The sequence below is a fragment of the Aquarana catesbeiana genome, linkage group LG02 (genome assembly GCF_042186555.1).
Source record: "Aquarana catesbeiana isolate 2022-GZ linkage group LG02, ASM4218655v1, whole genome shotgun sequence".
NCBI classification, from domain to species: domain Eukaryota; kingdom Metazoa; phylum Chordata; class Amphibia; order Anura; family Ranidae; genus Aquarana; species Aquarana catesbeiana.
In genome coordinates, this window is record NC_133325.1 from 54,588,084 (window position 1) to 54,608,894 (window position 20,811).

General features: G+C 41.8%; 1 protein-coding gene across 2 annotated transcripts in view; it reads left to right on the forward strand.

The window, feature by feature from the left end:
• The window catches only part of P2RY6 (pyrimidinergic receptor P2Y6), a 146,775-nt gene extending 128,449 nt beyond the window's left edge, over nt 1-18,326 (forward strand). For both annotated transcript variants that reach the window (XM_073612917.1, XM_073612916.1), the window contains exon 3: nt 1,260-18,326. In XM_073612917.1, coding sequence (XP_073469018.1) covers nt 1,302-2,291 — 990 coding nt within the window. In that variant the 5' untranslated portion in view covers nt 1,260-1,301 and the 3' untranslated portion in view covers nt 2,292-18,326. The remainder of the gene's footprint in view (nt 1-1,259) is intronic.
• The last annotated feature ends 2,485 nt before the right edge of the window (nt 18,327-20,811 follow it).

Sequence of the window (20,811 nt, forward strand, 5' to 3'; positions counted from 1 at the left end):
CAAAATTGCGCCAGCTCGTGAAATGGCGACAAACATTTAAAAACAACATTTAAAAAAATTCTACAGGTTGCATGTTTTGAGTTACAGAGGAGGTCCAGGGCTAGAATTATTGCTCTCGCTCTATCGATCGCAGCGATACCTCACATGTGTGGTTTGAACACCGTTTTCATATGCGAGCACACGAGCTCGACGGGACAGGGCGCGTTTAAAAAAAAAAAAATTTATTAAAAAAAAAAAAAGCATGACGGGAGTCAAAAAGACCTCAGATCTAATATTTACACTAAAATGCAATTAAAAAAAAAAAACATTTTTTTTTTTTTTTTTTTTTTTTAAATGGTCCTTTTCAGAGCTACGTTTTGACGTCCCTTCCGCCCTGCAATGGTAAGGAGACGGGTGGGGGTCATCTTCCCCTCACTCGTCTCCATGCCACACACGGGAACGGACACTATTGCCTCCACCGCTGTCTCCAGTAAGTGGTGTAGGGCATCGGAGCGCAGCGGGAGGGGGGTGGCTCTTTCCCGCCATTGATAAAAGTGATCTCGCAGCGAATCCACCGCAGAGACCACTTTTTATCTGAAAGCGGACCACCCGCTGAAGAGGAGGATACCAGGGTTATGGTAGCTAGCTGCTGCCATACCAACGATGCCTCTATTCAAACAGCCGACGTATAACGATGGCAGGCGGTCCGTAAGTGGTTAATCATAGATGTTAAACATTGCATGTGGGTGCTACCTAAGGTCATCTGCATGCAAATATAGACTGCCTAGTACTCCAGACTAACCTCCACCCATCAAGATATTTTGATATTTGCATGACTCCTACAAAGAAGCCAGCCCACTGCTTACATCAGGGTTGAGGATTCTTGAGTACTGAGGCTGGGTGCTGTGATGCTTTCAGGAATCTATTTACAGCACCCTTCTGGCCCCTCCCACCAGCCATAATCTGTCCACATTGTATAGAGTAGCATGGATCCAAAATAAGCTATCTCATAAAATGGGAAAAAAAAAAAAAATTTAAATATCATTCGCATGTTGAGGGACCAAGCAACGAAAATATAAGAATAAACTATAGCTTTAAACACAGGCTAAAGTTTGTTTTTTTTGTTTTTTTTGTTTTTGTCAACTACCTAAAACCAAGAAAGATACACAATGAGCGTTTTAGTTTTTTCATTATCTATTATGTGGGTTTTCTTTTTAGCATAATTTATGTGAGATATATTTTTGTAACATTAGTATTTTTGTTTTTGTTTTTTTTTTTAGATTTCTGATCTGACCATGTGACCTCTTCTGCGTTCTTCAAGCATGGATAACATCACATCGGTTGTCACTGGGAAGAATTCTTGCACCTTTCATGAGGAGTTCAAGCAAATTCTGCTCCCAGTGGTCTATTCTGTAGTGTTAGTTTTTGGTCTTCCACTCAACTTCATTGTCATCCTTCAAGTATGGCTGTCAAGAAAGGCCTTGACTCGCACTGCCATCTACACCCTGAACTTAGCCATGGCAGACTTGTTCTATGTGTGCTCCCTCCCACTTCTCATCTATAACTATGTCCAACATGACTACTGGCCCTTTGGGGACTTCACTTGCCGGTTTGTCAGATTCCAATTTTACACAAACCTACATGGGAGCATCATGTTCCTCACCTGTATGAGCTTCCAGAGATATATGGGCATATGCCACCCCTTGTCTGTCTGGCACAAAAAGAGGGGCAAGAGGTTTACATGGGTGGTGTGTGGGGCGGTTTGGTTCATCGTTATTGTACAATGTATCCCCACTTTTTTGTTTGCGTCCACCGGAATTCAGAGGAACAGAACTGTTTGTTATGACTTAAGCCCCCCAGAACTCTCCTCTCTATATTTTCCTTATGGAATCATTTTGACTATCACAGGGTTTTTAATCCCTTTCATTGCCATTGTGTCCTGCTATTGTGCCATGACCAAGATCCTCTTCCAGAAAGATGACCTTGCTGATTCAGCAGTTCGAAGAAAGAAAGACAAAGCCATCCGTACGATCATCATTGTGGTTCTGGTCTTCGCCATAAGCTTCTTCCCATTTCACCTGACCAAAACCATATATTTGGTAGTACGTTCCAGGACCGGTGTTCCTTGCCTGGTCCTGCAGACTTTTGCCATTGTGTATAAGTGCACCAGGCCATTCGCCAGCATGAACAGCGTGTTGGACCCCATCTTGTTCTATTTCACCCAGCAGAGGTTTCGGCAGAGCACCAAGACATTGATGAAGAGAGTCACTTACAAGTGGAAAAGTGAGACCAGCACCAAGCCAACACAATGACCATCACAGTTGGAGACCCTAAACTCATAAGGGACATACCTCCTAAATGACAGGCAAAGCTGATGAAAATTATTGATGTACTGGAAGATCTCAAATGTCCATCTATGAATATAGAGGCAGGTACATGTTCTCCTGTAAAACCAACTCCACTGCCTATTCGTTTGACATTTGTGTTCTCTGTTAGAGGTGTTCTGCTGTCCTTCGATATTACAAAAGTCTGCTTTCGTATTACAATTTAGAGACCAACTGTAAACCAGGGCAACAAAAATAGCTGTGCTTGTATGAAGAAATGTAGAAAAAGCAAGCTACAAAGACTGGTGTGTTTACTTGAGAGAAAGCTTGCACAAGCTGATAGATGCAAGTTGAAGAAGTCTTTTAAAAATGCTTAATTTTTATACATCGTTTAATCGTTAATTACATGGTTTTATTTTTTTAGCGTGAAATTGAAAATTACTTTTCCTTGTGAAAAACTGGACCGACTAACTAAGGTAATATTCAGCCTTCAGCCTGCCCTGTCCTGCATCTCTCAGCAAATGGGGGTTTCCCTGTAACACCCTGACAGCATTATGAACCATTAAATTCCCCCAGCAGCTTTAAAGTATAACTAAAGCCAAAAAGTTTTTTTTAGTTTTGGATAGAGTGCAGAGGGATTAAAATGCTTGTCGTTTTTTTTTTTATTGCTGTCTGTGCCCCCCGTTAAGGAGATTCATTCTCTTTATTGGTCCTGTTTACCATTATCAGTAAAAGTAAACAAAAAAATAAATAAAAATTTTCCCCAGAAAAGTAATAGAGGGGAACTCTTCCAATGGGGACACCAGTTCTGGTGATCTGGGGTTCTCCAAGGAATTCCCTTCATTTGCAGGGATTTTCTTTCACTTCCTGTCTGGCTGTGAGACAGGAAGTGAAGGGAAATCTCCACAATGGGACACAGATGGTGATAAAAATCTGACGGGGGTTATAAAAATCCCTTGCTCTATACAAAATAAATAAACGGTTTTGCCTATAGTTCTACTTGAAGACCAATGGCTAAATAGCATTGACATGTCACGCTACTCCCCATTAAATACCCATTAAGTCCTTTGCCAACCAACCCATATAATCCAACAATGACCACAAGTGTGGTCCAAACTAAACAGAAGTGTCATCTTGTTTTCCAAGCTCCCATGTCCTTATTTGTAAAAGCCATTCGTGTCTCTGCCTGACATACATTCTAGCTCCTATAACTCCCTGCTTTATGCCAGCTGTTCCAGATGCTAGGGAAGGGGAGAGTTCTCAAAACACTCTGAACCAGGCATGCCCATTACCACCTTCAGTGTCCTTGTCTGTACGTGGCATGTCTGCCTGTTTTGGAGCAGGCCTGGAGGAGGGAAGCTACAGTCATGTAAAAAAGTCCCCCATGGAAATTGGGGAAATTGCTTTCAACCATATTTGAACAGGCAAACCTGTAGATCTTCATTTAAAAAAGCGCCTACAGATAAAGTTAAACAAAAACACAATAAAAATTCAACAAAAATATGAACAGATGTAATGGCGTATAGAGAAAGTGAAGGAATAAAGTACGCTCTTGGTCGCAGAAGCTGATATTGTCTCTCTTCGCAGAAATTACTTTTTGAAGGCCTTTTAAATGACTACACCCGCTCTCTGACGTTGACCTTGCCTTCAAGAAAAATTCCTTCAGTTGCAAGGTGATTGTGGGGCTTCATTGCATAAACTGCCTTTTTTTTTCAAATCCCCCCACAAAATTTCAATGAGATTTTATTATCTGCTTTTAATTAGTCCATTGTCCTTAATTTCTTCTTATTGAGCAATTCCTTGGGTGGATTTGTTAGTTCATTTGTTAGTATTAGTATTAGTATTGAAAAATTAATTTTCAGTTCAATGCCATCTTTCAGACAGAAGGTGTCGCTTTTTTTTATTCTCAAAGACACTTTGATATGTTACAAATTTCATAGCTGGCTTAATGAGACCCCTTTCACACTGTACCGCCACCGGTAAAGCGGCGCCATTTTTAGCGCGCTTTACCGTCATTTTAGCAACTATATTCGGCCGCTAGCGGGGGCGGTTTTAACCCCCCCCTAGCGGCCGAAAAGGGGTTAAATCCGCCCACAAAACGCCGCCCGGAGGGGCGTTTTGCCGGCGGTATCGCAGCGCTGCCCCATTGATTTCAATGGGGAGCGGCGGTGGAGGAGTGTTGAGTTCACCGCTTCTTCACCGCTCCAAAGAAGCTGCTGGCAGGACTTTTTCTGATGCTCTGCCAGCGCACCCCTCCAGTGTGAAATCCCTCGGACTTTCACAGTGGAGTGAATGGAGCAGCTGTTTTAGGGCAGTTTGCAAATGCTATTTTTAACGCTATAGCACCTACAAAACGCCCCATTGTGAAAGGGGTCTGCCTGCAAGCTTCCCAGTTTCTGAAGCAGCAGACCTTAATATTTCCACCACTGAGTTTCACAGTTGCTCTAAGGGTCTTTTCCCAAAATGCTGTCTTCAGTTTTCACCAAACAGGTCTGCTATTACTTTGGCCAAAAACAGTGGCGGCTGGCGCCTAACCCCCCCCCCCCCCTGCCGGTCGGCCTCACACTTACCCCATCTAGGTAGCAGGTGGCGACTTCACCTGCATGAATTTGCTGGACCAGCCAGTCCTGGAAAAATTAGTAGTCATTTAAAATGTATTTTTTCAGTGGATGCAAATTTCATAGTTGACTTGATGACTGTCATGATTGATTTACAATCTTAAATAATTTGGTGATCTTTTAAAACCCTAGGCAATTTCTTTTTGAGCGCCCTAAAGAGCTTTTTGAGCTTGCCATAACACCACACGTTATTAGCATAGGGAACATAAGACCCTTGATGTCTGGGGATTTAAATAAGACCAGTTTAACCTGTGTACACCCTACAGAGGTTCCAATCATTAGCTCCAAACATAGACCACCTGATTTTATTTTCCTGGATTTGAAGTACCTGTAAATGTAGGGCCGTACTAACTTTTTCCATCTGACAGGTCTCCTTTCTTGTTATTTGGAATATGATAATGCGCTATGTCAATTTTATTTGTGATATAAGTGTACATCATCTTCATCTATGATTCTCTTAAAATGGTCAATCATTTCCATAGGGTGTACTCAGTTTTTCACTTGACTGTATGTACAGTACTGTTAATTCAATATTAGATTTTCATTATTACCTGACAGTATAGATAGCACACCTAACACGTACACTAGTCCTACCTCAACATTTGGGCTGTGCTGTTTTCTATAAGAGCTTTTCAACCCAACTAGATCTCAGAAATCCTTCAGTGATCGTTCAAATACTCACAACGACTTAATTGTTCTAATTTTATTTTTCATTGTTCCACTTTTTTCCTGGATGTAAAAGTAGATTACCCTAAAAAAGAAAAAAAAAGTGGCGTAAAGAAATGGGCAGTTTCAGGTACAGTTTTTCCTAGACAGTCATCCCTTGAAAAACGAACCCATCGGACTGCAAAGGTTTTTATGTTTTTCCTCAAAAACCTGATCTTCTCACATGTCTTTTTCCATCCTAATAAAACTACATGTGTATTGTTCAAATTAACTCTTTTTTTTTGCAATAAACTAAACGAGAACTGGATCCATCTAGACTTTATGGATCCATCTTTCATCCGAAAAACTGGCCACAAATTTGCTAAGCATTAGCGTATGTTTGTGGTGTGCCCTCTGTTTATTCAAGGTGTCAGCTATGGAAGTGGCTGATCTAACTCCTCCATTTTCTTCACAAATGGTCCTGGGACCTACCAGTTGGCCATACCTTAATCCGCTCTAGCAGTAGCCTTTCCAAAGGAATCCTTAACACCTAAATGAGATCTGTTCAGGACCCATATAGTCCTACAAGGGCAGTAGGGCAGGTATGCACTATTTGGTTACCCTTAAGGCCTAGAGACACTCTGCAGGTTCTTAACTAATGACACCAGACACCTTTCCTAGGAACAACAGACCCAGTATATGAAGATGAACCTGTGCTTTGCTCATACAGGACAAAGCAGCAGGTGCCACACTATCCAGCACCAAACTTACCTGCCTGTTTGTTCCCCCTTTAGCTTTGAGTCACTCGATTTAAACTGAACATAGTGTTAAGGACCCTTACCCACCTACATTGTGACAGTGGTGGGACAATCAAAAGTACTGTCACATGTGGTTTCCCATGGGGTTCGACAGAGGTGAGGAAATGAAGGAAACATTGGTATGTGTTGCTGGGGATGGGGGTAAAAAAGCAAATCAGTTGCTATGACCTGCATGGGCAAAGCAAAGGTTCGCTTTAGGCCTTGTTCACACTGGCTTTTAGCTTTTATGAGAGCAGTACAGAAGATTTTTGCATAGCTTTTAGCAAACTTCAAGCAGCTTTTGTTGAAGTCTTTGAAGAACATTTTAGTTCCAATACAATGATGGTAAACAAAGACCTTAATGGGAGTGCTATCACCTAAATAGGCTGATAGCAGGCTTTAGACAAACTTTAGGTAGTGCTGAAGCTTGCTAACAACTTCTTTAACCACTTGCTTACTGGGCACTTAAACCCCCCCCCCCCCCCTCCTATCCAGACCAGCTTTCAGCGCTGATGCACTTTGAATGACAATTGCGCGGTCATAAAACATTGTACCCAAATGAAATTTTTATAATTTCTTTCACACAAATAGAGCTTTCTTTTGGTGGTATTTGATCACCTCTGCGGTTTTTATTTTTTGTTAAAAAAATGTAAAAAGACCGAATTTAAAAAAAAATAAATATATATATTTTTTTTATATTTTGTTATAAAATTTTAAAAAAGGTAATTTTTCTCCTTCATTGATGTACGCTGATGAGGCGGCACCGATAGGTGGCAGTGAAGGGCACTGATGGGTGGCAGTGATGGGCACTGATGGGTAGCAATAATGGGCACTGATCTGTTACACTGATAGGCAGCACTGATTGGCACTACTGGAGGGCATTGATAGGTGGCACTTGTGGGCATTGATGGGTGGCAATGGCAGGTGGCACATATGAGGCATTATTGCCCCTTCCTCTTCGGGACCGATGTCCTTTGCTGATGAGCTGGTGATTTGCTTTTTTTTTCTCCTCGCGCTGTCAGCACGAGCAGAAAAGAAAACCGATCAGAGCTTTTGTTTTGATCATGTGATCAGCTGTCATTGGCTGACAGCTGATCACATGGTAAGGGGCCGGGACCGGCCCCTTACTCGGATCAATGATCACCCGAGTCTCAGTGACTCGGTGATCACAGCGCGCTCGTAGGGCGCGTGCACAGGGGAGGCTGTCATATGACGGCCCCCCGGGAATTCAGGTCCGCGCTGTAGCCGTCATTCGGCTATAGCGCGGATGTCAACTGGTTAAAGTGACAGTCCAGTCAACACTCCAATTAACCACTTAAGGATAGAGCCTCGTTTGAGATTTGGTGTTTACAAGTTTAAAACAGTTTTTTTTTTTTTTTTGCTAGAAAATTACTTAGAACCCCCAAACATTATAATTTTTTTGAGAAAAAATACACTTTTTTGAATTAAAAAATAAGACAACAGGAAAGTTAGCCCAATTTTTTTTATATTGTGAAAGATGATGTTACGCCGAGTAAATTGATACCCAACATGTCACGCTTCAAAATTGCGCCCGCTCATTGAATGGCGACAAACTTTTACCCTTTAAAATCTCCATAGGCGATGTTTAAAAAATTCTACAGGTTTCATGTTTTGAGTTAGGAGGTCTAGGGCTAGAATTATTGCTCTAACTCCAACGATCGCGGCGATACCTCACATGTGTGGTTTGAACACCGTTTACACATGCGGGTGCTACTCACGTATGCGTTCGCTTCTGCACGCAACTCGGCGGGACAAGGCGCGTTAAAAAAATTATTTATTTTTCTTATTTATTTTACTTTTTATACTTTATTTTTACACAGTTCTTTTTTTAAAAAAATAAAAAAAATTTCACTTTTATTTCTTTTACAAGATATGTAGACATCCCTTGTAATAGAAAAAAAGCATGAAAGGACCTCTTAAATATGAGATCTGGGGTCAAAAAAACCTAAGGGCTCATATTTACACTAAAATGGAATAAAAATAAAAGTCATTTGAAAAAATAATTTTAAAAAAATGTCCCTTCTAAGAGCTATGGGCGGAAGTGACGTTTTGAGTCCCATGAGGCATAGCAAGAATCTGACAGCCACAAGCATGACACCCAGAGGCAGAGCATGATGGAACTTGTAGTTTTGCAACAGCTGGAGGTCCGCTAATTGCATATCCCTGGTCTATGGGAATGTCTGACCATTCTTCCAGAAGCGCATTTGTGAAGTCAGGCACTGATGTTGGACAAGAAGGCCTGTCTCACAGTCTACGCTCTAATTCATTTCAAAGGTGTTCTATGGGGTTGAGGTCAGGACTCTGTGCAGGCCAGTCAAGTTCCTCCACCCCAAACTCACTCATCCATGTCTTTATGGGCCTTGCTTTGTGCACTGTTGTGCAGTCATGTTGGAACAGGAAGGGGCCATCCCCAAACTGTTCCCACAAAGTTGGGAGCATGAAATTGTCCAAAATGTCTTGGTATGCTGAAGTCTTAAGAGTTCCCTTCACTGGAACTAAGGGGCCAAGCCCAACCCCTGAAAAAGAAAGCCACACCATAATCCCCCCCCCCCCCCTTCACCAAATGGTTTGGACCAGTGCACAAAGCAACGAGAGTTTGGGGTGGAGGAACTTGACTGACCTCAACACGATAGAACACCTTTGGGATGAATTAGAACGCAGACTGGGAGCCAGGCCTTTTTGTCCAACATCCGTGCCTGACCTCACAAATGCGTTTTTGGAAGACGAGTAAAACAATGTAACTGTAATGCCTGCCTTCATTTTAAGTGCTGCGCAAACTGTTGGCGCTATATAAATCCTGTATAATAATAGACACTCCTAAACCTTGTGGACAGCCTTCCCAGAAGAGGTGAAGCTGTTAAAGCTGCAAAGGGTGGGCCAACTCAATATTGAACTTTACGGAATAAGACTGGGATGTCAATAAAGTACATGTGCGTGTAAAGGCAGGCGTCCCAATACTTTTGACAACATAATTTGTTTAACATTCCAAAACTTCTACTGGAAGGTACTATAAAGCAAAACTTTGCTCTCTCAACCAAAATTGACCATTTTAAACCTTATGCTGCAATGTATTGGTAAATAGATAAAACGTTTTAAAACCAGTAAACATCATATACTTTCTTAATTTTTTACATTACTTTTTTACCTTTCTTCTGTTACTTCCTGGTTTCTGGCCTAGGCAAATTATGTCATACATCCCAGGCATCTTCAGGAGGAGAGGAGGGATTTTCTTAGTTAAGCTCACCCTCCTGCCTGTGTTCCATCAGAATCGGCAACCTGTCAGAATAAGTAACAGAATTGACATTCCATCACTACACCGCATCCACCATCGTGGTACACCCCGCACTTATCCACAGTAAGCCTGCAGTCAGACGGCAGCAGTGGACATCTTTTTTACACCCAGCCAAGTCTTGCATTTCATACTTTTTACCAGTAAACGGAGCTTATATAGGGAAATACAGTATTTTGAAATCCGTGACACTGTTTTGATGTTGAATTTTAAAAGCAGCGGCAAGCCTGCTGATCTCCGGGTTTGCTAATCTGACAGAACACGGCTGCTTTTGAAATTCCACATCAAAACAGTTTGATGGATTTCAAAATACTGTATAATACTGTATACGGATCCTAAAAGACTTGAGCTCTGTCATTTCAAAGCCATTGTATCTAATTTTTAGGAACTCATTAATGACGGGAATAGTACCACTGGATTGGCGCAGGGCGAACGTGGTGCCTATATTTAAAAGGGATCAAAGTCTTTACCAAGTAACTATAGACCTGTTAGTTTAACTTCTATAGTCGGGAAGATACTGGAGCGTTTAATAAAAGACCACATAGACGAGTTCTTGCTGGAAAAAAACATTTTAAGCAACAGACAGCATGGATTCATGAAAGACAGAAGTTGTCAGACAAACCTGATTTCTTTTTATGAAGAGGTAAGTAAAACCTTGGACAGAGGGGTGGCTGTGGACGTGGTATACTTTATTGTATACTATATTTTGCAAAAGCGTTTCACACAGTTCCCCACACACGGCTCATGTGTAAGGTAAAGTCTACAGGCTTGGAAATATCAGTTTGTAAATGGATAGAAAACTGGCTAAAAGACAGAATTCAGAGAGTAGTGGTTAATGATTCTTACTCTGAATGGTCTAAGGTTATCAGTGGTGTACCCCAATGTTCAGTGCTGGGACCCTCCTTACTTTTTAATATCTTTATAAATTATATCGGGTCTGGGATCAAATGTAACATTTCTGTCTTTGCAGATGACACCAAGCTATGCAGTGGAATAACGTCCTTATAGGATGTCTCCAACTTACAAGCCAACTCCAATGTACTGTCTAATTGGGCGATTATGTGGCAGATGAGGTTTAATGTTGAGAAATGTAAAGTTATGCACTTGGGTGTTAAGAATAAGCATCATACATACTAGGGGGAGTACAACTGGAGGAATCCGTGGTGGTGAAGGATCTGGGGGTTTTGGTAGATCGTAAGCTCAATAATAGCATGCAATGCCAAGCTGCAGTTTCCAACGCGAGCAAAGTCCTTTCTTGTATTAAGAGAGGTATGGACTCCAGAGAGAGATATCATTTTGCCCCTGTAAAAATCATTAGTAAGACCTCATCTGGAATATGAAGTTCAGTTTTGGGCACCAGTTCTCAAAAAGGATATCTGGGAACTGGAGAAAGTGCAGAGAAGGGCAACCAAACTGATAAGAGGCATGGAGGAGCTCAGCTATGAGGAAAGATTAGAGGAACTGAATTTATTCACTCTTGAGAAGAGGAGAATAAGGGGGGATATGATCAACATGTTCAAATATATAAGGGGTCCATATAGTGAACTTGGTGTTGCGTTATTCTCTTTACGGTCAACCCAGAGGACAAGGGGGCACTCTTTACGTCTAGAGGAAAAGAGATTTCATCTCCAAATACGGAAAGGTTTCTTCACAGTAAGAGCTGTGAAAATGTGGAATAGACTCCCTCCAGAGGTGGTTCTGGCCAGCTCAGTAGATTGCTTTGAGAAAGGCCTGAATACTTTCCTAAATGTACATAATATAACTGGGTACTGACATTTATAGGTAAAGTTGATCCAGGGAAAGTCTGATTGCCTCTTGGGGGATCAGGAAGGAATTTTTTCCCCTGCTGTAGCAAATTGGAACATGCTCTGCTGGGGTTTTTTGCCTTCCTCTGGATCAACTGTGAGTATAGAATTGGGTATATTGGATTGTACGATATTTTTTATTTATTGTTTTTAAGGTTGAACTGGATGGACTATTGTCTTTTTTCAACCTAACTATGTATTTCCCTATATAAGCTCAGTTTACTATACCTCCCAAGTGTCCCTGATTTTGAGGGACTGTCCCTGATTTGGAACAATGTCCCTCATTTTAGTAGGATCTATATAATTTTATATAAAATGCACTATTTATCTTTCAAAAAGTGTTTCCCGATGCTAAAACTTTCATCCAATTACTAAATTGCTGCACTTCAAAAGCCAATATAAAGGAATAGTAGTGGTAAAAATAACGCACTTGTGGGTTTAACTAATATTTTTTTTTTTTGTATAATTCTCCTTTTAAGGGGGCGTGGCAGGGGTGTGTGTCCTATGCCTACATACATTTGCTAATAGGTGTCCCTCGCTCCCATCTCAAAAATTTGGAAGGTGCGGGTTTACTGGTAAAAAAAAGTGTGAAATGCAGGACTTGGCTGGGTGTAAAAAGTTGTCCGCTGCCGCCTTCTGCCTGAAGGCTTACTGCGGACGAGTGCAGGGTGTACCAAGATGGCCGTCACGGTGTAGTGACAGAACGTTGCTTCTGTTACTTAATCGAATGGGTCGCTGATTCTGATGGAACACCTGCCTAAACTAAGGGCACATGGGTTCCAGGAAGTAAATGTACATGAATCGTCTGCCCTTTCTTAAGATGGCCATGGCTTGAGGTAATTTGTTATTTTAAATGGTGATGAATGAGGGAGGGTACAGCATCCAAAAATGCAACAAAAATGTCAGGGTCTAGTCACACCTGCCATGCATTTACTGCATGAATATTCATGCCAATAAGAAACCTCATGATTCTTCCTACGGAGCGGGATCACAACTGCAGTTTAGGGAGAATGGGAGGCTATATGGGCATAGCCATACACATTGTTATACACAGCAGAACTCCATTTAATAATCGGTCCATATTACATTTCAAGAATTTGAACAATTTTCATTGCAGTGTTTACCTTTTGCTGTTCTGCTAAAACTAACGCATGCATTGCAGTAACTTCCCACGTCCCGAGTGCTTTCTATGGGTCTAAGGAAGATCTTCTCCGTTTTGGATTATACAATACCTGCAGAATAAAATACAAAGGCATTTTTATTTTTCACATCACATTTCATTTTTCACATCTGTGTAGCAAATATATAGCACATTTTTTTAATGTGTCTTCAAGTATTAATGAGCACAAAGGTATGATGAGGTGAAGGATCATTGGGAATGATGTTTGATTACTTGAAGTGTATCACTAAAGCAATTTTTTATTCTTATTTTTTATTTTAATAGATAATAAATGGGGTTACAAATGGAGAGAGGGGAGACTCACCTCCTCTCTATTTGTCCTGGTGACTAGTGTCACTGCAACTTAAACAGGAAAAGCCAACATTTTGGGCTTTCAACTTAACAGGAATAGAGCATAGCTCCTAACTGTCCCTGATTTGTCCCTCTGTCCTTCTTTCCCCCTGTGCCTACATACTTTTGCTAATTGGTGTCCCTCGTTCCCATCTCAAAATGTTGGGAGGTATGATAGAGGAGAAATCTTATAAGGAATCCATTGTTCCTGGGACAACTGTTGAAGAGGGAATCTCCATGTTGTATCTACAAGACTGAAAGTAAAGAGAAATCTGTCACAGATGTCCTAAAAAAACAGACGAGGGTTCTATTTCCTATGCTATTAAAGAAAAAAAGTGAAACACTTATTTAAAGGAACACCAAACATCAGACAGGAAGTGAGGGGAAATCTTTCTAATCAAGCCCCATGTAGGAGTGAAAACTTAACAGATGTTCTAATCCTACCTCATCTGTCCAAAACAAAATGTAAAGTGCATGTCCAGCTAAAACCTTTTTTTTTAGCTTGATGCCAGGAGGAAATTGTAGATACCATGTAATGTCATGTTCATGTAAACCTTGGGTCTTCAAACTTTCTAAATGAAGATCAAGTGGGGGTAGAAATTGCCCTGGGTTAAGTGGGAATAAACAATGCCTTAGGCTTGGTGTTCAGTTGAAGTAAATACATTTGCATAGCGCCTATGGTCAGTACGAAGAGGAATAGTGCCCCATCATTGGTGTCCGTGGGAGGAATAGTGCCTCATCGTTGGTGTCAGAAGGAGGAATAGTGCTCCATAGTTGGTATCCATGAGAGGAATTGTACATCATGATTGGATATCAATGGAAGGAATAGTGCCATTTTTTTTTTATATCCATGGGAGGAGTAGCGCACCGTCATTGGGAGGAATTATACCCCAATGTTGTTGAAAGTGGGAGGAATAGTGCCTTGTATCAGTGGGAGGAAAAGTACCCCATCAATGGTGTCAGTAGCAGGAACTATGCCCCATGGTTGGTATTGTTGGGAGGAATAGTGCCCCAAGGGCTGGATAAAGGCTGGCAAAGAGCTGCATCTGGCCTACAGACCAGTCTGGAGACCACTGATGTAAATGTCCCACAGTGAACTGTTCCATATTGTAGACTGACCTGACCCTTGTAAATAAAATTTTAAGGTTTTCAGCTGGGCATAGCAAACACACAAAAATATTTTATAGGTAATAAAACAATATGTAAGTAGGTAATGAATATTGGTATAAAATATCAGCCTATCTAAAAACAGTAAGTTCTTCTGCCCTCTAATGCTCCTCAAGTGACCTATGCCAAGGCATTGGTCATATGGTCTCTGCTGAAGGGTGGTGTACAGGCAAAGATGGCCAACCAGATTTTCTGTCTGAACTCTGAGGAGACCGGTATTTTATCACTCTAAGCAACTTTTATTATCCTCCCTTACTGTGGAAGCTGTGCCAAAAAAGCAGAGGACAATTGTCTCACAATGCCTTGTCGTACACGATCTCTCTGTGTGAAGGTAGCCATCTTGGTAGAAGCAGGGTTTCATTGATGATAGATGGAGTGTACTTTAAGAAGCAGGAGAAGAGGTGGAAGCACAGATCTACAGAATGGATGAAGCAGAAGCAGGGAGATCACTTGCAGTGCAGGTTCCGAGATGCCACTTCCTCTCCAGCAAGGAGAACAGTGAGCAGAACAGTACAGACATCACCAAGCTCAACTCAAGTCTGACTAGCAGTGATGAGATCCGTAGTTATAGGAAGCAGTACCTTGGATGATCTCACACTATAGAAATACAACTATGAGGCTGTAGGGACAGGACATGCAATTCTGTTTTTCAGGAGGAATTCAAAACCAGTACATTTTTCAAGGTACTGCTTAGCTAATAATTGTAGAAAAACATTGGATAGATGGATTCTGGAGTGACGTTTTGTAAACTGTTAACAGAGGAAGGAATGTTATTTAAGGCGGGGGTGGTGGTTTAAAGTGCCACTAACCCCCAATGATTTAAGGATCATTTATTAAAGGCGAGAGCTTTAAAGGGTCACTGACCACCAATGGCATAGCGGGTTTTACAATGCCACTGACAACCAATGGCTGGGGAAAAGGGGAGAATTTTATTGCTACTACTTGGCTTCCATGGGTGACTTTTAACCACCTCAATACCACCATGTAAGTTAATTTACAAAAATTGAGGCAAAAATAAAATCACCTTGGGGTATCTAGTTTCCAAAAAGGGCTCATTGTGGGGGTGTTTGAACCATCCTTGCATTTTCGAGCTGATCTGTTTCATAAAAGTAAGAAAAAGCGCTTTTTATTAACATTTTTGGTATATTATTTTTTTTATATAGTAAAAAAAAACAACTTGTTAATAAATGCTCCCGAAAGCTCCGTCTGTATATAAATATGCTTTAAAAATCCTTTAAGTATTTATAATGTATTTGGGTGTTATTGCAACCTGCTAAATGCTAACCATAATGGAGGATTAAGAAAACATATTATGAGCTATTAAACTGCAAAATGAAGGAGTTACAGCTTTATTAAGCAGAAGGAGTTGGCGGCTTCTACCTTATTTAGAATCCAGCAAAAAAGCTACAGAAATCCATGATTGAAGCAGCGGCCCAAAGGGGCAAATGAGTACAATTGTTCAATAATCTGCACCCACTACTTGTCATTGCTTTTTATATACTGATCTACATTGGAATTGGACCCTCTCCTATTGGCAAAATTCTGACCTTTTGTGGATGTTGTGGACACTAAATGCTTGTGTACCAGAGAAATTACGTTTTGGGTCTCACTTAACTTTAAGTTACTGTGATTTTTCGCAAAATAAGCTTTATCTAGACCAGGGCCCCATTTACTGTCCTTCATACGTTAGGGTTGCAAGACTGACCAATGAGAGTTAAAATTACCTCCACATTAGTGGGAGCAAATAATGCCTCAGGCTTGGTGGTCAGTGGTGGCAGAAAATAAAATGACATGGTGCCTGTGGTCAGTAAGAGGAGGAATATTGCCCTAATTTTGGTATTAGTTGTAGTGATAACTCCTTAGAAGACAATATACCACTCAGGTGTAGGTACTTACAGGACTCGCAGGCCCTGGCTCGCCTCAATGTAAAGCCAAAAGAATAGTAAATCGCACAGGCACTCGACATACAGTTAACGTGTTTCACACAAAGAGGTGCTTAGTCATCACATGATTAGGCACTTCTTTGTGTGAAACACGTTAACTGTACGTAAAGTCCGTGTGCTGTTTGTCCCATCTTGGAGGAATAAAGGACTTTTATTGGATCAAGTCCAGCAGTGTGCAGCTATTTACTTTTCTTTTAGGAAGAACACCTTGTTGGTGTCAGTGAAAGGACTAGTGCCACATCGTTGGGGTCAGTAGAATTAGCGCCCTGTCATTGGCATCGGTGAGCGAAATAGTGCCTCTTTGTTGGTGTCAGTAGAAAGAATAGCAGCCCATTGTTCATTTCAGTGAGAGGGATAGTTGACCCATCATTGGTATCAGTGTCGGAATAGTGCCCCATTGTTGGTGTTAGTGGAACGAATAGTGGTCCATCGTTTATATCAGTGGGATGAATTATCCCTCATTGTTGGTGTTAGTGGAAAGAATAAAACCCCACCGTTGGTGTCAGTGGGATGAATTAGGCTCCACTGTTGGTGTCATTGGAAGTAATGATGCCTCATTGTTGAGGTCAATGGGAGGAATAGTACCCCCAAGGGTGGGACAAAGGCTAGCGATGGGCTGCATCTGGCCCGCAGGCTGCAGTTTATAGACCACTAATCTTGATCACAGCTAGGACTAGATCCACCATAATACAAAGGAGGCAGAAAAAGAAGAAACCATTTTCCCTGAATGTTTTTTGGCCAAACACTTTTTCATAAGCAGAAAAAGTACAGTCCTAGAACATTACTTACACATATCAGAATATTCTAAGCCAGCTGAGGTTAACTAATCCAAAAAAGAGTCTCTGTAATAGAGCTCATCCTGGCAGATGCCATTGTTTGGAGCCCAGTAGGCACACAGCCTCTGGCATTCAAGAGGTGAAAATCCAAAACCGACCTTAACTCCTAATGTCTGTATATGGACTGAACCATTCGTATTCTTCAGTCCTTGATAAATCAAATTTGTCCACGTGACAGCAGAGATTGGGAACATGTGCTTGTGCTTGTTTGTTCAACGGATGCCTGAGAACCTTTTGGCTTTGAGGCCAAGTACAACCAAATGGCCCTTTTTATAGTAGGGACAGATTTCTTAGGGCTAAAGAAATTGTACATTGCAAAGTGTGAAATGATACCACTGTGATTGGTGGACATGATGAACAATGGTGCTCCTAAAGGACGTGGTTGATGGGACCCACCATTGCACATCTTCCAGCATTGGCTTTCATTTTGGGTATCTGCACTCTGTCACAAGACATCTCAGAACCACAAAGGATGTTCCCAGGCACTGTGATTACAATTTTAACTGAAGGTCCCACTGTAAATTATGTCAAAATGGTATCTCTACTCAAGGCTGCCAGCCCAACATATTTTAGGGGAAAAAATGATCTCCAACCCCCCAGCCTAGTCCTCCCCTGGTAATATTAACATTGGGGTACTGCTGTAATTGTCATCACAATATTAGAAGAAAAAGAAATCTAATATGGTAAGCAAGGGTAAGTGCGGCCCTCTGGCCGTTGCTTAACTTTAAGTCCCAGTGTGATCTTTGTGGTTCCTCAAAAGATGGGGGTTGGACAACTCTGCTGCACTGAACATGATTCAAACAAAACCACTTGTATCACAGAAACATTTTTCAAATTAAAAACTGTTTCCATTGCCCATAGTAGCCAGTCAGCTTCACTTTCTAGTTTCCAGTGCATTATGAGTGACTGGAAGAATTCAGATTATGAAACTTTCCTTGGGGGTTTTCAGCCATAGTGCACCCAATAAATTGTAAAATATTCCTTTAACTGACAGTAGTGGGCATCATACGTCATATGTAATAATTGAGATTCATCTACATTAGATATTCGATGTACAGTGCCACCGACGAACCTTTATTGTCATTACAATGTGATTATGTATTATACAAATGTTTAACTTTAACTGGCAATGATAATGCCGTGTACAATTGTTATCTGAAAGTAATGAAGTACATTCTGTGATGCAAACTGTAAAATGTGAATTAGAGTTTATATAGTAGATTGTATGTTCTTAAATAAATACAAAAATTACTGAGTGTATCCATTAATAATTAGCACATGTCCTAACACTGTAACGACTGCAAGAACAGGCCTGTCATCAGGAAGTTACAGCCAAAACTTTTCCCCAATGTTTAGATAGAATGGTGAAATAATAAAACCCATTCATTTATATTCTTTTGTTTCCTTTTTGGGAGGTTTCTCTTCATTACTCTTCACTGTGTCCTGGAAGCGCAATAGGAAGTGAGGGAAAATCTCTCCAAAGCCAGGAAAATGTCCCTCGCTTAGTTGCGACTTGCGAACAGAACATGTGTTCCCATTAGAAAATTTCCCTATATCTATAAAATGTTAGATTTCCCATCATTTTCTGTACCAGAGGCCGTAGTCAGCAGGACAAATAGAGAGGGTAAATCTCCCCCATGGGGGCACAGATGGCAATAAAAATGTCACTTAAAGTGGCGTTCCACCCAGAATTTGTTTTTGTTTTGTTTTTTAAAAGGTAATCTGTTCTATTAAACAATTTTAAACACTATTAATCCATGTTATTAATGAAATCGCTGCTCAATTCCCATTTTTTTTTTTATAGTACTTACTTTTTATTTCTGCTCTGCAGAGTGCTTTCATTTCTAGTGTGGGCATGTGAAGCCCACTAGCATTCTCTTCCTGGATACCCAGCATGCACCTCCCGTTCTCGTGCGTGCGCCGTTTACACAGGGCGCAGGGAAAGGATTATTATGTTGTTGCCATAACAACGGTCGGCGAAGAAGGAAGTGTCCGCCCCATTGTTGCCTTTGCTCACCTTGCCTTTGCGATTCTAGCATTCGGCGCTGCCCACTGACTCCTGGGAAAGATGACACACATCTTCCAGGAGCACAGGCGCCGAGGGATATGACTTCAATCGCTGCGGACCCAGATGTTGCAGAAAAGAAGGGACCCCATACCAACAGTGGTTACTGAATGAGTAAAAATTTTTTTTCCCCAAATGTTGTTGCTCAAGGAGAATGCTATATATTTATGTAAAGTTGATTTTATGGGTGGAACTCCGCTTTAATAGGTTTTGACTTTACATACACTTTAATACTCAATCTTGAATGTGTATAGATGTGTATAAAGTTCATAAATATTTTACTTATAGCCAGTCCCTTTACTCCTGAAAATGCCCACCTCAGTCCCCCTGACCCCCCCCCCCCCTTAATAGCACTTCCCACCAACTTTACCTCGCCAGTCAAAGCACCTAATACCCACCTCAACTCCTGCCATAGCAGGCTTGACCCAAATAACCCCCCACCACAGCACCTGTATCACCCACCCCACAGCACCCTTCAACAACCACCCAGCATATCCCTCCCTCTTCAGCGCTGCCACAGCAACTCAAACTTCACCACCCCCCTGCCCACAGTGTCCACCTCACCCTCCTGGTCAAACCATCTACCAGCCACCTCAACTTACCCCTCACAGTGCCTTTGAACCACATCCTCCACCCCCAGTCAAAGCGCCTGCCGGCCCCTCCACCACAGAACCTTCCACCCAAATCATTCCCCCACCACATCACCTACCACCCACTTCCCTCCCTAGTTGCAGTGCCTTCCCCCTCACCTTCCTCCCTAGTTACAGCACCTACCACCCACCTCCCTACCTAGTTACAGTACCTACCACCCACTTCACTACATTTGCATGATCAAGGTGCCTGACACCCACCTCATTCTCTCCCCCGCCCTTCAAATCACCCCCACCATCACAGCTACAAAGTACATTACATTCCGCTTGCCTTAAAGTACACCTCAACCACCCACATGACCTTCCTTGGGTCAGAGGGCCGCCACCTCCCTCATTTACCCCTTTTATAGTGCTTCTCATCTAACCTATTTGCTCTCGCTGTATATGTTCCCAGACACCATCTCCCTCCCAGCTCACCGTCTCTGCTTTGTCATAACCTCCTCCTCCTCCATCAATGCAAACAACTTCTCTGCTCCACAAGTATCTCCTCTGTTGCCTCTGCCCCCCCATCATCTGCACACTACACTCTGCTCCACTCCACAAATATTTCCTGTGATAGCCCATCTCGGTTTAAAATTCCTCCCACCCACTTCAATCCTCACTCCCCCCCCCCCCAAAGTGCTTGTCACTTACCTCGCCCCAACAGGACCTCCAACCCTCCTCACCTTACCAGCTCACTCTCACTTCCTGCCTGGTCAAAGCACCTGCCTGCCACCTCAATCATGCTTCCATCCATATTACCTTCCTACCACAGCGCCTAGCACCCACCTTACAGCACCCTTTGAACCTCAAAACTCAACCCCATGAGTCTATCACAGTGACTACAACCACACCTCACCACCCACCACACTTTTCCGTGTTTTCAATTTAAATCTGACAGATTAAAAGTAATCTGATCTAAACAGATGCAAGTCCATTTACATCTGGCAGCCCATGTCACCAGATATGGGTCTGGAAAGCTCAGGTTTTTTTAAATGGAGCTAAACAATGAATGAACACACTTGATATCTGCTCCAATTCAACAGGGGATCTGAGATCCCTTGCTAAAGGAAGTGCATAGCGAGTGTGAAAGGGGTGTTTCTGTTTGTGCCTTGGTACATTCCACTGTTTACCCCCTCCTGTTATATCCTAGTAAGACCAGACATGTGTTTAACCACTTCAC